The following is a 17605-nucleotide window of genomic DNA, read 5'->3' as shown; positions in this document are numbered from 1 at the left end:
TAACAGTACTTATACTGGAGACACGGTTTCGATTTCCGAGAACCTTCTCTGCTTACCTCATCTTCACGTTCTTCCAATTGTAAAGCCGTCATTACTACGTCACAGCAATCAACTTGTAGTGGAGCAAGAAATCCAGCAACAGCTGTTTCTGTCTGACGCCATAGCGTGCACCAGGACTGACTGCCGGAGTCAGTTCCTGATCCAGTGAAATGTACCACCACTATACGTAGCAGTATCGCTGACGTTTGCACTGCTATGCTACACCCGTCGATACTATAGCAGAATCAGCAATGATACGGATATACATATGGATAGACACCAGTGACCAAGTATACAGGCTTCCCGGCTGCGCCATAGCGCATAGTCGGCTGTGTTTGCGTCAGGCGATCCGCTGTAGTTCACGTCCAGCCATTAGCTACTTGAACAGCGGGAGCAGCAGTATCAGTGGCTAAACAGTAATGATGACTCACTATTCATCATTTGACAGCTGTTGTCACAGTAATAGAGCAACCGATAGTGGTAGCAAAGCCATAACTTCAACACAGTTCAAAGATTGCAGCAAACTATAGTGGTCAAACGGCCAACCGGGCATCAGTCAAATGGTACCAAATTGGTTCATGTCGCAGCATAAACTACCATTTTATTCTTGTAGTTCATATAGAGTCACTACTGTTAACTACCAACGAAAGTTCTCCTTTAGACGTTTTTTTCATATGTTAACTTATTTTCTACTGGCAGCGACCTGCGGTCGACGACTTGCTCCGAAACGGGTGACTCTGTCCCCTCGTGTTGTATTTGGCAGGACCTTATTCGATTCATGTGGATATATATATCTATCCTATCCGACCTGTATAGGAAAAATTGAGACACTCGATAACCGTTATATCCATAGATGTCATCCGTAAATTCATACTAGGTTAGCTGATTATTGTTATGATACTGATTAGCTTAATTATTTCGAGTAATTTTACATATACGAAAAAGCGTGACACGTATAGTGATTAATTAAAGCAAACATCCGCAAATTGGGAAATTGATCAAGAAGGTTATCCTTATGTCTCCGTTTAAGATAATGCTAAACCGTTAGACGTTGGACTTTAATAGGCCGTAAAGCTTTTTTGGTTGTTATTTTCACGTTTATCCATTTGTGCACGTGCCAATTTGCATCTATAAAAGCTACCTATATTTACTGGATTGTCACGCGAGCTGACTGAACTTCTTTGGCGACGTATTAGCGCTACCTTATTACTTTCCGTCACTAAATCAGCCGCGCACTTTTGTTTCAAATCACCTACGTGCAAGCAAGCTAATCGATTGTGGGACACCATGCTTGCCGTAGGCCTTAAATGTTTCAATAATTCGAAATAAAATCACATGTCTGTAGGCAGATTTCGGAGAAGTCGAGGACCTGCAAAGTTAAATCAGGATAATGTTATGGCTAGGACGGCGCAACGGCTCGCTTACGAGTATATGCAACTAAAATTTTACCACTGAAAGTAGTGGTAAAGGGTTGTCTACTATTTTGCCAGCTATAATGCTTTGTCAATCAAAAGATACAATCAAGTTCGTACGAACCAGTTCGTGCGTTCCTACATCGTTACACGCTCTAGTAGGGCGCAAAAATACATTTGCAAGTCCAATATATTTGGGATGAATATCTATACAGCTGTATACGGGCTTTGTGAAGAAAAAGCGCGAATTCCCTTCGGCAACTATATATATATATATATATATATATGTACAACTCTAATCATACAAGGAAGTCAGCGGCGCGGCAACTTTCATTCGTCGCAATGAATAATCCGATGTATACCTTTTGTCATGTCAAAGGCCGTACGACAAATGCGTTACAGACCATGTCCGCAAATCTACACACAGCTTGGGCAATGTCTGCCGACAGGCTTTAAAAATGGCTGATTATGTCTAGTAACTAAACGGATTTCATCTTGTACTCGTAAGCGTGATTTGAACGTGTACTTTCGGCTAATTAGCAGCGCACAAGGTCTACAGATGAATTCCTTTGTCTTCCCTTGCCATGTACGTCAGTCAATAACATAATTTATTTAAGATGATTCACATCATCACGCCATAGCTATATAACTCCTTTCACTCATACGCTGAATGTATCCAAGCGTAGCTTTAACAAAACAGAGTAAAATCACTAACCTGGACAGATCGCTATGGAGGAATGTGCTATTTCGTACCAGCCGACTAAACGCCCTGGCACTAACCTACTTCAGGCATGAACTAAGCGTTGAGCTCGTTTGCGCATATGACATCGGAGTTCAGATTCGGTAAATATGCGAGAAAATAAAGTTTACTTAAAATGCCTTAATGGTGAACCGTTCACACCAAAATACTGCACATTCAGTAGGCTGTGCGTATTTGACAAGGATTTGTTTTAAGCTGGAACACATGTTTTGAGTTCGAAAAACAATGTTACTATTGTAGTCGACGGACGACTTACAGCGTGAAACAAATGCGTACCTTCCGTGATTCGCACCTGAAATTCATGTATTTCTAATTTCATAGGCAGAAATGTTAATACTTGTACAATCACAAGCTTATTAACGAAAGAACGTAAAGGGTAAGAAAACGTAAGCAGCGTTCCACGCGAGTAGAGCATCTGACAGCAAAACGTACATCAGCATTTTAGATGTACATTTTAGACATCTAACTATCCTAGTCATAATCAAGATACGAGAAATCGCATTTCCGCTGTTCTGTTTAGATTGTGATGCTTAGCGTACAAGGTGTAGTGAACCATTTATAGGTAGCACGATTCCAACAAGCGTAAACGTTAGAGAGTTCGCCTGCTTCTTCCTTTACTACGATCACTGCTCTGTCATATTGTTTATTGCTTTGATCTACCGTGTTACTTATCGCTACAGTCTAGCGAACGAAGTTCAGCTCGTTTTTGACATACATGAAACTCACGAGAGGTCCGTCTAACCTTCCCTGTTATCCCACCCATTCTAACGTCCTGCCCAGCTTTCGCTAGCGTCTTATTGAGAGAGCAATTCTATAGCCTTTAAACCGCTCTAATCGAAACATTTAAAAACAGACACGTTATCGGCAGTGGTTCAATGGGGCACTCTGGCGACATTCGAATGTCCAAGATCTGTTTTCTAAAAAAATTACCGTGTATGTATTGTGGTACCCTAGTAATTTTACCCTGAACTTAAATGCGACCAGCAGTGTGCTAATGTCGCCAGCTGCAAGAGACAGCATCGCGATGGAGCCCAATCTATGGCCCACGTGTCCATGAAGCCTGGCGGCTTCCTAATTGTATAAAACGTGGCAGCCTTGAGTTATTCGCTTAGAACTTAGTCGCCGTAGAAAACCTGCCTAGTAAAAGCACCAGCAGCATCAGATAGTGCTGACATACTGTTCAGTGCTGACACTGACTGTTGGCGGTGGCCTTAAGTGCCCGAGCCCACGTGATTCTAAAGCAAAGAGAACTGGGGTGGAGCAGACGAAATAAGCGAAGAAGTGATTACTAAGTTGAAATTCTTGTAGTTTCTACTCATTTCCAGCATGCAAATAAACATTACCGATATGAAAATGTATATGCTAAACAAATGTATGAATCGTTTCCTCAACCTTTCATGATTAACTTCCATTTCTTTTTTTTTTGTTAAATGTTCGTTAGATACTTAAACTGTGGTTCTTCGCAGATAAGTGAAGCCCATACATGACGCAATGTGTTGTCTCAACGTCTCTAGCCGAGATAATTTCAAATTGCTCAAGTTTATCTAACACCAATAGGCCACACAAACTGCCTTAGTCAACAGGTCAAATAACAACGCCGACAGCTTAGGCAATATTCGATTATATCATACTGCAATAGTATCCGTCGCCGCTAAGAAGTGCCGCATCGTTTCGACATACTCGCTGAGCCTTGTAAAGAAATCCTTTGTAAAAAGGAGTGTTTCAATAACAAGAACAACCAACCGTTCGCGAAGCCTCACGCCAGGGAAATGAAGGTGTGGCGTGACGATGTGATAGCGTGTACACAGGTCCCTATGTACCATCTTGTCATAACTCACACAACGAAATAACACAACCGAGCTATGTAGAGAAGTCGCGAAACATGCAAAGTAAGCGTATGACAGGTTTTCAAGTACTTGCAGACACGAATAAAATGTTACAGGAAAATAAAAAGATATATGCAAAAGCGATCGTATGTGCTTTCCTTTTTCTTTCTAATTTTTTTTTAACGAATTTTCATCATCATAAACCAATAAGTCAAATCAACACCAACTCTGTCCGACTGGTCGAAACAAAAGATCCCCATTATCCAGCTTATTATTTAGCATTATTATTAAGCTGTTATCTCCTTCTGAAGACACTCGATGGCAAAACTATTTAGTGAATGATTTCTTGGTAAATTCAGGGGATACTCAAGAGGAAACGGAGTTTGCACATGCAAATGCCAACGTCACGATGCCTTAGTAGAGCAAGCGCACTGCGAAGTCATTCCTAGCGCTAATGATAATTAGTTCTATCATCATCAGTACTGAGATTCAGAACCTATATTTATCATTGCGTAATCACGTAAATGAACTTTTGGCTTTATTTCCGGACTTTTTATATATGCTTACTTAACTTAACAAAAATGATCGATTACTATTTCAAAAAGTTATCAAGTTTTGCTACGGTAAACTATTCGAACCTGTGTGAAGCGTCGAACCAGACAAGTTTTCCCAACACCTGCATTGCCGATGAGGACAACTTTGAACAGAAATTTATAATCTTCCATCTGAAATAAAACAATCTAAATGTTAGCAATAAACAAGAACATAAATGTGGCACAAAGGGATAGAGCAAATGTCCATGATATGTCATATATTCACGGTGCATTATTAAACACTGTGAATGGGGCAAGACCGCTGAACCAACTCTATTATATGTAACAATTTAGCGACATTCACATACAGGCCCACGTACATCGTTGCTACTACGAGAGTCAGGGTTGTATTCTACCAATGGATACCACTTAAACTAACATAATTTGTTACAAAAATTCTTGAATTGGTTGTTGCTTTTTAAACAAAGGTTGGCGCCTACTTGGTGCGCTCCAGTGAAGCAATGCGAACGTAGCCAGCGTATAAATTAAAAAGTGAGTGTCGCTTTAATGCTTTTCCCATATAGCTGCTATTTGTGATAGTAGGTTTTAAGGAAGTTAAATGAGCGCATTTTAAAACCAGTAATAGGTCTATCCATTAAGCAAATATATCTTTTTTATTTACTTTAGAGCGTAAATTTCTACTCTTGGCACACTTAGTTTCCAAATTTTTCAGCAAATTTAAGATCTGCCATTAAAAAGCCTATCGCTCTAGCTAATTTTATGAGGTAGATAGAATTAGTGAATTATTTCGAATCATTTACCTATATAAAACAGCTATACGTATATCCTCAGGTTTACGAACGACACTCAACATCCTAACCACGCGAAACGAAAAGAGTCAGGAGAATAACTGCCGAAACTTTTGGAATGGGCTTGCTCTGACACTACCTAGCGCGCTCCGGACGTGTACATATGGGATGCTACCGTGTTATTTGACCCAATAAAAAAAAACAACAACGGCCTCCGTTGCAACCTAAAAGAGAATTTACTCGGTTGGCTTTACTACGATCAGGCTGGCTGCTACGAGACTGGAGTTAGCAAACATCAGCTTGTTATAATGGCGTTTCTCACCGAATTGGTTCCCTCTTTTTGTTACTGGGGCTCTACTCAGTCATGTATTTCGCTGTCAGAAATGAATCACTATGAAAGCTCATCCCAGAACACAATATAAAATCAAACCTTATTATTAAATTTAGCGTATTCTCTAACACTTCCCAAAATGAACACGCACGCCATTACATTACTGATCCCAAGCCTAATATAAATAGAGGCACATACTTCAGTGTGTTAAAAACATCAACCGGCATCGACAGCAAGAAATTAATATAAAAAATGGCTAATTATTATTGATAATCGATTTGTCCAGCGCCACAAGTCGGTAGATCGTACCAACAATGGAACACTAATATACAGCCGGTGTGATATTCCAGTGAATATTATCTCCTGCGAGTGTACTCGGTGCTATGATCTTCCCTTATCCTCGACCTAATCCTAAGCTTATAATAACGTAAACAGCAAATTGTGCCTGGATTTTTTCACCGAGATGGGTCAATTGGCAACACAAACGGCTGTCGGGGTAGTGCATATACTCGTTCGATGCATTGAGACAATACCGATAGAGTAGCCATATTCAACACCAAATTCGAAAATATAGTTTATATTATTGTACGACGATGAAACGTTAAATTGCTCGTTAAATATGATATGGCGCTGCATATCGCTATTAAGGAACTTGGTCAGTTTCTGAAGTCCGCAACAAGTATATATATATATATATATACATACGCTGGCATGGACTATGGTCGGTGTTTTCAATCAAAGAAGCAACATGTTTTCAATTGCTATAAAGGTCACACGGACATAGCCTGACTTGTTTTCATCGAGAACGAGATACATAGACAAAAAAAATTATAACATGTCTCTTATATGTAAAACATACGTATCTATATGCGACAAAGGAGGGCAGCGTGCAAACGAAGTCCCGCTTTTTACGTAGGTCTATACCGACAATCTATAAACAGAGCTCCTCAGAGGCTGTCTGGTAATACCAAGTCTTTTTTCAATATAACTTCCAGTTAATGCCTACTAATGTGTTGGACACAAAAGTATTGTAGAAACTCGAACAACTACTAAAACGTAAGTTTGTGTAAAACATGTTTTATCAATAAGACTTACAAGACGATGTTATCTGATAAACCAAATGAACTATCTTTCGTTACTGAAGTATCACAAAAACCAAACACTTAAGTCAGGCGTCATTCAATTTAAAATTAAGTCACAATAATTATCTAACGGTGACCATTACTAGTATCCTGCAAAGCCCGCGTGCGTTGCTAGACGTTCAGTATCTCATGACATTTTTGCCCCTTCCCGTATGGGTGGCCCCCTGATCATAGAAGCATGCGCGCCATTTCACTATATTCTTCCACATTACGATATATTATTATTCGTCCATTACTTCGACAAATTCTTCTTAAAACAAAACGAGCACACGCAAACGATTGACAAAGCAGAGTGTTAATACCTGACCGTAAACATGTTCTCTTCTGTAGAAGTTAAGAACCTGGCGGTGCCGAATCTCACCCAGCAATTTAGCCAACGAACGGCGTTGTCTGTGCACCTCTAAACCATGGTCAATTACCCCATTTTTCTTACTACAAGCGTTCACCGCTGCTACTGCCACAAACGGAAGTTATCCACGTCTAGTTTTCGTGAACTGCCCGCAGTTACTGTAAAAAAAGATCATCTAAAAAAGCACTACCGTATGTCTATCTCTGCCTGCATATATATATATATATATATATATATATATATATATATATATGCATGTGTGTGCGTGCTACCCTTGACCTGGCGCGAGAATTGCGTAACACCAATCTCTAGCCGAAATCCCAAGTCTGCTTGCAGACGAAGCTGTCGTTGGCAAGCTGCTACTGTCGCTGCTACGGTTAATTGTGAAAAGAGCCAACCAGTCAGGCTCTTAAAAGCTAAGTCCGACTTGAATCCGGCAGTATACAACAGCGGGCTCCAGCCGCCGGTCACAAGTCACAAAACGAATCAAAAATCCTTCGTTCATTCGGACGAGGTCAGCCTTTCTACGCAGGTTTTTACGCGCAGTTAGTTCGCTCAGCAATGAACATATTCTTACCGCTACGAACAGCGCTAGTGGAGCGGCAGCATGACAGGTGACCCAAAGAAAACATCTACAATTCCAATCGGTGCTACGGCACGTACAGCAGCAGCGGCGGCAGCCATAGCGTCGCATTCGCAGTACTTGTCATCATAACAAAGTGGAAAGGCGTAGCATAAGAGAAAATCGCGAAAGGAAAGGCTGTGAAAAAAAGAAGAGCCGACGACAACAATGACAGACATGTGCGTTAAGCAACAGATCCGAACAGTTTTTAGCCGAAGTAACAACTAATTACTAGATTAGTTGTGTGCTGTTGCCGCAATGTTTGGCTGCTGCTTCGTTTAGCAGCGATGCCGCTGGTAAAACCCAAGTAATAACCGACGAACGAGCCATCCTTTTGTTAATGTAGTACGTTGCAGTTTCTACGTGGTATATTGATAGATGCCGCTGTCGCTAGAGTTTCACTTGCTGTTACGTTAGTGTCTTGAGGCATTGTTGTCCGGTTGATGATGCCTTGTTCAAGCGCGAATGAGAAAAAGATATCGTCGCAGATCCAAGCGTTGTCAACGAGGGACGAACGACACGAAGATCCCAGGAGGAACAAGCACTGAAGTGGCGTTGCCTGTCGCTATTCTATCTGCTTGGTTGATTTACCTCTCTTTGGTCGAGGTTGCGTGCCCATGTACTGACCCAATAATACATCCGCTGATACTAACGGCGCCAGTAGTGCTAATCTTACACAGAGACAACAAGCCACCCACCGGCAATAGTAGCAGCACTGTGACATGGCACTTCGCAGCGGACAAATAAAAATAGACATGTATTGCAGATCGAATCTTTCCTCAGAATACCGAAAACGAATACCAAAGGCAGCATTGCCTTGGCTGAGCGTGCAAGTATATGTCGCACCGAGCTTTAACATGTGCAAATGTGTATAGCTACCGCTTACCTTGAACTCAAACGGGCTTTGAAGGCCATGTGTTAAGGTAGTAAAATGTTTTTGGTCCATAATCTACTTTTAGCCTAAAACATCTCATAGGTTTCGGCTTTAGAGTGTTTTCGGCTTTACTGCTACACAAGCTATGAAGTACACGAAATTTGTGACTCGTTTAGAACTGCCGAAGGATGACGTCCTATCTTGAGGTCATTCAAGTGCGAACTGTTTAGAGCTGTATAAAAATGCTGACGCAAACACAAACAGAAGCAGATTAATATCTGTGTTGTTTTATAATTGCACATGTGACAGTCAAAGACCTTCCTTCTTCCTAGTTAGATGAAATCTTATTCTTGTCCTTTGGCAACAGCACTGCGAGCAGTCAGAAGTTCAGCGTTCACATTCGATAACTTATTTTACCGATCATTTCAACATAGTATTTTACAAGTTTCCAACAGATTCCGTAGTGTCATGTACAACACAGCTTGGTATTTGAATGCTTGGACCCACTTTGTAAGCTCTACTTTTTTTTTCTACAAATGCAGCTAGCAAAGTAGCACACACGTATTTGCATCATTTAATTTACAAGCAGACAGAAACTAATACAGGTATTACAAGCTGAACGGTATAAAACAAAAGCTTTGGTCGCTCGTTCTCTTTGGCATTGTGTTTTGATATACTGGGGATGAAGGCGTAATGCCGCCATACACTTATAATATCGTAGGATATTCGAGCAACTGCATACAATTTAGTCGAACAACTGGGGACTTCTATTCACAGAGGCAGACGCAACGTGAACGCTGAAAGACACCTACCATATTGGGACACTACAACAACAGCGAACAATGAGAATTTACTATTACCTCACAAACCGATACACTGGGTTGATGAGCTCCATCTGAAACCTAGGTACACTTAAAAAGCTAAAAAACATTTTCCCTTGATAACTACACAATTTAAATATCAATCATGACTACAGTAGCTGTAATCCAGATACTCGTGTGTGCTGCAACGATGTTTATTTCGAAATTTTTGCAGCCGGCTAATCTCACTGTTCATGGCCTATTTTGGTCCACGAGACACAACAAGTTACTGTTATTTCAATTCGAAACTTACAAACATGCTTGATCCTGTATAAGGCAGATGATCTGTCGTTTTTTTCTATCTATGTCCTTGAATGTGTGACTATAAATCGAACTTGGTAATAATGGAACACTTGGATAGCAGCGTCCTAACCACGCTCAGATGGCACCCGTCGCACAATTCAAACGTTAGTTGCCTGTGCCTGTTGGGACAGCTCGACTGACAAATAGGCTCCTTTGTTGTCGCTGTTGCTACTATCCAGAATGGTACCCACACACAAAACACAGATAATACGACTTACGCCCGTACTATAGTCGTGTACAAAGCTATAGCAGCAACTGAAAGAGACAAACCGAAAGCAGATGCAGCAGTAACATTCGCGTACGCTGTTGTTTATTATGGTCAGCACTGTATTGCCTTTATTATTATAGTACCAATCGTATTATAGCTTCATCAGTACTCTTTTCATAAGGGAACCGTTGTCGCCTCTTTTTTTTTTCTTCTTGGAAACAAGTAGAAACTTATTTTTAGAGGTCCTCGCAAACGGAAGCGAAAAACAATGGCCGTGAAAATATTCAGGGAGCACTCAGAGAACACTGGTACAATTAGAGGAGCAGACAGGACGTGGACAACAGCTCGGATGATTCGGTACTCCTCACTGAACGTCGTATCATACGTATAATAAAATGTATTCTTTTGTGTAAGTGGCTACAGGGGCACTGATTAGCTACGAACGAGGCGAGCCTAGGCCAAATACATACACGCACACGCACACGCACATGTACGTTGAAAACGGTCCAGAAAATGGGTACAGCAAACAAAGCATAAACACTATCGGCTAGTTAGTCAACTAATAATAGATCTTGGCAGTACCACTAGCACTGGTAGTGCCAATCAGTACCGCGTCGCAAATGTCGCGTAGCCTCTCCCTCTACAGTGTATTAACGTCCTGGTTGATGTCAACTCATAGGGACAACTGCCGATCCAACCGTCTCGAAAAAAAAAAAAAAGTATGACGACTATTGACTTTCACTGGTCCGAACGTTTGTGCCAAGTGGAGGCAGAATGGCCAAGTGTATATGAGATGTATGATATATATCCTCCACCTAATGCTTGAAACAACGATGGCGATGCTAACGGCGACAACGAGTGAATAACTCAAGCGAAAAACATGAAATGAAGGACTAGTGAGTTCTTGTTCCTACAATCCTCGCTCAAGGTGTGCTTCTTAGTTCTTGCACTTCTTTTTCTTCGTCATAGCAAAAGCAGAGATGCCCGGGGCATTTGCTACGCCACTATTATATTAACATTTTCGGAACACTTCTGTACTCTCTAAGCTGTAGCGACTTGTCCCACAACGTCACCACTACACCTGTAACAGCACAACGAATAAGGTGAGGCTAGCATATATGTAGCTCTGAAGATGGTGGTAAGCACGTCAATGCCACCGAAAACTGCTTCGCAGGTCTGCCGATTGACCGTTCCTTTGTTGTCAGGAGGATTGTTGCCGGTTCAGGCGTGTTGCCGTCAATGACGGCAAACACTTCACTCAGATGGCTTTCAGTGCTTGCACTGTCAAGCGAATGTCAATTGTTGAATAGCTTGCGTGTCAATGGCTACTCTATCTGACCACGCATCGAGCCAACTAATGGGCGAGTGGCGGGTGTGTAATACGAGGCAAGCAGCAAGGGTGAGCTGCTGCCGCCGCCGCCGTAAAAGCAGAAAAGGCAAAAAACCAAACGCAGAAAGGAAACTTCTTGTCTCCCTTGAATAAAAGGCCCTTTCTCCCTGCCGCCGTTTCTGCTGTTGCTATTTGCTCGCTATTCAGTGATTTCGTTCTCCTCCACATGTTTCAGCCACCCCTCACCTGACTTTCCAAGAATAACTATAACAACAACCCCAACATCCATTGCGTCGGCTGTAACCACAATAAATGCAATCCAATTCGTTCGCTGGTGCCGATTGCTGATGGCAACATGGCACGCCGCTAGAATAGCAGCCAAAAGACGAACAACCTTAACAGTAAGAAATGGTGACAACAACAATAAAGATATTGACAATTCGAGCTCTTATCGGTTATTCATTGCGACATATGATGAGGATTTACCAAAAGGCGAGTACCAATACAGAGAAATGCCAAGCAAAGGCAAACGTTTGGTGAATGAGAAAAATTGGATCGACTGCATGCGTGGGCTGCATAAACTTTGCCTCCGTCACCGACATACGTCTATTGCGCTGAGCAGAAACGCAGTGGTACAACAGTAAATGTGTAAACACAAATAACAACGAAAGCACACCAATGGTTCAATATCATGGTAAGGGTAAAAACAGCACGCTTAGCCAGTGACAGAGGACAACGGAGAGATCATTTGCCAGCCACCCAAGCTGATGACAGGTTCAAATTCCTTGCGAGTAAGCTCGTTGGGTCTACGGATCAAGCAGAGTGCAAGTCGAGGGAATTTCCGCTACTACTTTTACTAGGATTACTACTGTAATAACAATCTCTATTAACAGGACTTTCTCTGTTATTTACTACTGGAACAACTATTAGTCTATACGTTCGTTTCTTCTATTTACTAGACCCGCAAGCGCTGTTGAATGAGTGAATGAGGCTTACCTGTCCGACTAGCTCTTTGCACAGACACTACCTGACAGAAGCTAGTCTCCGTTGCCAAAAAGGAAATTTTCGAGCCTATAAAATTTGCCCCAAGATGGCGCTTTCGGGACAAGCAGAAAGTAAATGGAATAATTGCACTAGTACTAATAGTCGTGAAACATGGTAACACCGCTCGACGAGCTGAGGAAGCTAGTTGCCGAATTGACGAAACCTAAAACAGCGTTTTGTCGATTTAATAGTAAAATCAATGTCAATTCACATGTGTTCTCAGCGTTTTCGTAGGTAAAGCATTACGTAGCACTCTGGTACATAAAAAAAGATTTTACAGCAATAATCTGTTTTGAAGGCCTATCTTAGTTGGCTGGGCTACGGCGATTATTTATCTCTGACTTTTGTGTAAACCCAACAGTGTTTTATTTAATAAATACCATTAACCAAAAAAAAAATTTAGAAAGCTTACATTAAAGGCTGTATTGCAAGTACGATCATATCTGCAATGACGTGCATTAATCGTTACCAGTCTTCTCATATTTACACATAACAATTGTAAACAAGTCAAAAGTTAATTCTCGTAAAAAGTCAACAACGATCTAATTGAATTAATTTTTTGTGGGAAAGCTTTGTAATAAACGTGTTATGGTAAAGCCTCAGTAAAGGCCCATCGAAACCAAATAAAATTGTTTTGTTGTTGTTTGCTGAAAGTCCTCTAATAGATTAGCGAGGCTAAAGGGTGAACTTTCAATAGCCGAAGATAATAATTAGGCAATGGTCATTATTAACGATAACGTGTTACATATTGCTTTTAGGCCAGCTGATAATTTGTCCTATAATACGCACATCTGTATCTCAATCAACGGAAACGCAGTTGCAGTAATAATGCACTCTAGAAAATCAAAGTTCAATTTATATTAGGATCTTGTGATTAAAAAAATATTCTAAACGACGCTAGTAATTTAGCGACAAAATAGAATTGTAGGTAGGCTGCGATAAAATCTATTAAAGCCTTGTTAGTCCAAATAAAGTTTTCGCCGTTCATTTTTGTCATCCATGCACCAGTTTCTGTCAATGGGTTAAGACAATCAAATGAGACCATTCTGTTGTCGAGCAAAAGCTTTCCTTTCCATTGTTGTATTACTAATACACCTAAATATACTATTTTTTTATTACATCTTTATATTTTGAACGACCTTTTTTGGACCGTTTACACTTCTAAGCACCGTCGCACCTTACATATTATAAAATTTCCAACGTTGATTATAAGTGGTTTTTATGCATAGGCCCTGTTGAAGGGCACGACGTCATGTATGTTTGAAACTACTGCATTAGTTCACACTAAACTAGTAAATATATTCAAATCCACACACAAGCACGTGTCATTAATTGTGTGATAAGTTGCGAGTTTGAGTCATTTTGCACTATATCAGGAGGCAATTTTAGTTGGCTGTTCTAGCTAATCTCAGCAATATTACGCCGATAGGTTGCTAAAGCTACTACATATCTGTCGCTGGAGATTAACAGCGCGCAAGTTCAAAGTAGCGAACATCCTAATAGAGTTTACATTCAATCTATTTGAATTCAGGTGAAATACATTTGATAGGTCTCGTGTTAATTTTGCATTATTTTTTCTTGTCTCGAAAAAGAAATAGCAGAACTCTCTTGTAATGAACCCAAAACTCCTAGGAAGTTTAAGGCTTTCAAACACTACCCGGGTCGACCACAGTCGCTGCGCGGGCTAACTCTGTAATCATTACATCACAAATATAGCCATTACCAATAGTAACCCATGAGAATGTGATGTGTCTGCTGCAAACATATTACACCTATATTTTTCTTACACGAATGCTGTGACGCGATTGGTTAGCTCATCCGTACACTAAACTTTGTCAAGAAATCGAATTCGAACATCTACGCGTCAGCAGGTCAGTTAATTACACCATGGTTATTTATTGTACTGCTTGTTTTAAGATTAAATAAAAGCATAAAATACCAAAAGTATTCGTACACGTAAAATTGTCGCATGTAAGCTAATACACAAATATTTTGTGACTAATACAAGTAAAGAAAACATCACCGTGAATAGCCTCAAAAATTCAGAAGGTGGTCTTTCAGTTTGACAAAATCAGCTACCTATAAACTACAAAAAAAAAATTTGAATTAATCATCAAGCGAAAACATTGCGAATAACTGCAAAAAACCTCATCACAACAAAATATCTATACGCCACCATAAGCGTCAAGAGCAATGGCGTATCGTCACGCACAGTTAGTTATACAATGGTTTGCTATAAAATCGTACGTGCGCTCGTTGGATTCTTAACGAATGCTCCATAATCCTAGGCAGCGATTACTGTTAAATACAAAACCTCTGGCATTGTTACCTTGCAAGTCGGGCAGTTGCGCGGAGGCCTCCGGTTAAAGAAACTAAACAGAAGACGAATGATGGTTATCAACAGATTAATAACTTCCATAATAATGATAATAAGAATAATAAACTTCCATAATGTCTAACTTAACCATATACAGCACAGTACCATTATAATTATTATTAACTAGCGGAGATTTGGTAGCCAAAATAGCCTTAATTTCTTATAGAACTTATTGTAATAAAAACATTTAGATGTTATGTGATCACATGTACCTCTGTTACAACAAAGAAGATTGAAATTTGGCCGTCCATCTGTATAGTTACTAGTGTGCACAAGTACAGTTACTTCAATAGAAACATTAAACTCAATGACCACTGCGTATTTAAAATGACATAGACGAGCCTTATTATGGCCTGTTTCAAGCAGAGCGCTCTTTTTGGAACTCCTATGGATAGAATGGCATGCACGCCGGGTTGCAAGCACCGTATAACGGATGAGTTTTTTCCTCTTCGCATACTGAGCAAAGCACCAGAGCGAAAAAAAAGTTGAACGCTTTCAATCGCTGCTTGGAAATAGCCTGGCTTGCTTTTCATATTGAAGTAAGCGAACGACCGATGAGAAAACAGGCCGTTGTAGATAGGTTTTTAACTAAGAAACTTGTTCTTAAAGCTGCGGCAGCTGTAGTCATTTGAAAAATTTTGGGCCTTCTTCGTTCGTATATTCTGCGATCCTGGATGTCCTAACCTTTCAACAACATTTTCAAGCTCATCGACAAACCAGCTGTTTATAAAAAACGCAAGTAAACAATGATGCACTATGCTCTCCTTGTTATTGGGTTCACATCCCTCTGGCAATACCTAAACATCTACCAGCTATCATTTATCATGGCTGTAGAGTGGGTCACATATGGCGACCGTTCACCATAGCTTAGCCAGGGGTAGGTAAATACACGCAGGCACATTACAATACCTGTTGGACCCAGGGATCTACTAGAATGACCCCATTAGGCTCTGTTCGCGTCAGTTGCCACGCGCGCAATTCCTGCCCTCTGCTGCCATCCTATATTCATAAAAAGAACGTACTCGCCATCCACCCGTTGTTTGACGAGTATCGCAACAACTCGGGCAACAATAATAGAGCCAGCAGTGTACACGGCTCTTTTCCCGACCCTATGGCTAAATTACTGCAACCGCTCTCTTTGTTTCGTTTTTCCAGAGAGGATACTTTCGTGGCGCACACAATGAACGAACGGACTATCTTGCCATATAGGTAACAAAAACTCGAAAAATATGTACCCTTCCCGATCTCACACGAAGGCAGACATACAGAGGCCCGCGAGTATCTGCGTTTTCTTCACGTCGTGTGTAACTTGCTCATCTCCAGATAATCTCAAAGCTTTGTCATGCAGCAGCAAGTAGTCGTTGTTGTCATTGGCATCAACGTTTCCATGAAGCACGGGGCGCATGTGTGCAAAGCTAACTTAGCTAACTGGTCGGCTGTGTAAAGCACACGAATGGAATTATATTAAGAAGAAGACTGTCTGCGATGTCTTAAAGCACACTCTGGCAGCGACTGCGAAAATTGGGGAGTCAGAACTGGGGAGAGAGACATGACGCCGCATTCAGCACCTTTCTCCCCTACCCTTGCAGTGGTTAGGCGGTACTGCTGTCAATGGAAACAAAGGGAGACATGATTTCCAACACAAGCGAAGGCAACTGTTCACGTAAAGGAGCTCGCGCCCATGGCACTTGTGCTGACACGCACCAATGGCGCTGTAATATTCCTGGCCCGAGTTCTTGAACAAGAACCAGCCAGGTCTAAACAGATGGTTCCCGACGGAAACAGGGAAAGTCTTCAAAGGGATATGAGCCAGAACGGCTGACCACATGATGCCGATGATCAAGGAAGCCACACATACTATTCATACAAGTGGGGTGTACTTTGCTTTGGAAAACGTCCGTTGTATTCCAAGAGCTTAGCGTAGCTTGTGAGAACGCCGGATCCTTTTGTCTTGAACGATATGACAATAAGATGTTATCCATCATACCTATTTTTGATTTTGAGGACGTTACACATGAACACCGCAGGCAAGCTGTATAGTTTAATGACTTTAATATACTATTTAGTGGGACGTAAACTTGACTATGTTTCGCCTAATACATTTCCGATATCACTTTGCTTCTAGCGAGTTTCTAAGAAAAGTAAGCTAAGGTACGGAGGGTGTCGGTGTGAGACTTCATCTTCAAGTACATGCTACGCCTGGCTTTTAAAAAGAACAATAATAACATTTTGATTAAAAAACACAGCAGAACATTATCTGTCCAAACGTTGCTGTTCCGGAACCCTAATAAAAATAACTCCAATAAACAAATAATCAAGTGCTTATCTTATCGTGCACTCCAAATGTGTGCGTAGGTAGAGCATAAACATTTTCGAGCTAAAAAGAACGTTATTGATATTATTATTCTTATTATTATGGCTTTTGTTCTCTGCCTGCGAGAGGTATTTTTATATATGAACAAATGAGAATATTGATATTTTAGTGTATATTGAACGGGAGAATTTTCCACAGTCTGCCATCGTGCATGAGCTTGCTTTCCCAAACAAGTATATACGAATTAGCCATTTGATCGATAGGTTCACAGCTGATATCACATGAGTAACAACACGCAGACATCGAACAATGCTCGCCTTATGAGCGCTATGAGAATGCGACCAAAGTCAACGAAGCAAAAATACATTAGATATATATACTCGAAGGCGACGCCGGCCTGCTTCCATTTCTCAACCGCTCCTACGTAAGCCATTGAGCGCAAAAGCTTTGTCATTAGCCGACGTTGTTTCAC

General features: G+C 40.9%; 1 protein-coding gene across 2 annotated transcripts in view; it reads right to left on the bottom strand.

Moving 5' to 3' along the window:
- The window catches only part of Rab30 (RAS oncogene family member Rab30), a 38269-nt gene extending 26847 nt beyond the window's left edge, over positions 1–11422 (bottom strand). The window contains exons 1-2 of one of the 2 annotated variants that reach the window (XM_086970267.1): positions 9811–11422; positions 4676–4762 (exon numbers count right to left, since the gene is read on the bottom strand). In XM_086970267.1, coding sequence (XP_086826393.1) covers positions 4676–4762; positions 9811–9816 — 93 coding nt within the window. In that variant the 5' untranslated portion in view covers positions 9817–11422. Of the gene's footprint in view, positions 1–4675; positions 4763–9810 lie in introns of those variants that run through there. The other variant, XM_022841271.2, reaches the window with a different exon arrangement.
- Positions 11423–17605: the final 6183 nt, after the last annotated feature.

This window comes from Varroa jacobsoni, unplaced genomic scaffold (assembly GCF_002532875.2).
Source record: "Varroa jacobsoni isolate VJ856 unplaced genomic scaffold, vjacob_1.0 scaffold_919, whole genome shotgun sequence".
Taxonomy (NCBI): Eukaryota; Metazoa; Arthropoda; class Arachnida; order Mesostigmata; family Varroidae; genus Varroa; species Varroa jacobsoni.
Note: the sequence above shows the minus strand (reverse complement) of the source record. Positions and strands in the feature narration are given on the sequence as shown.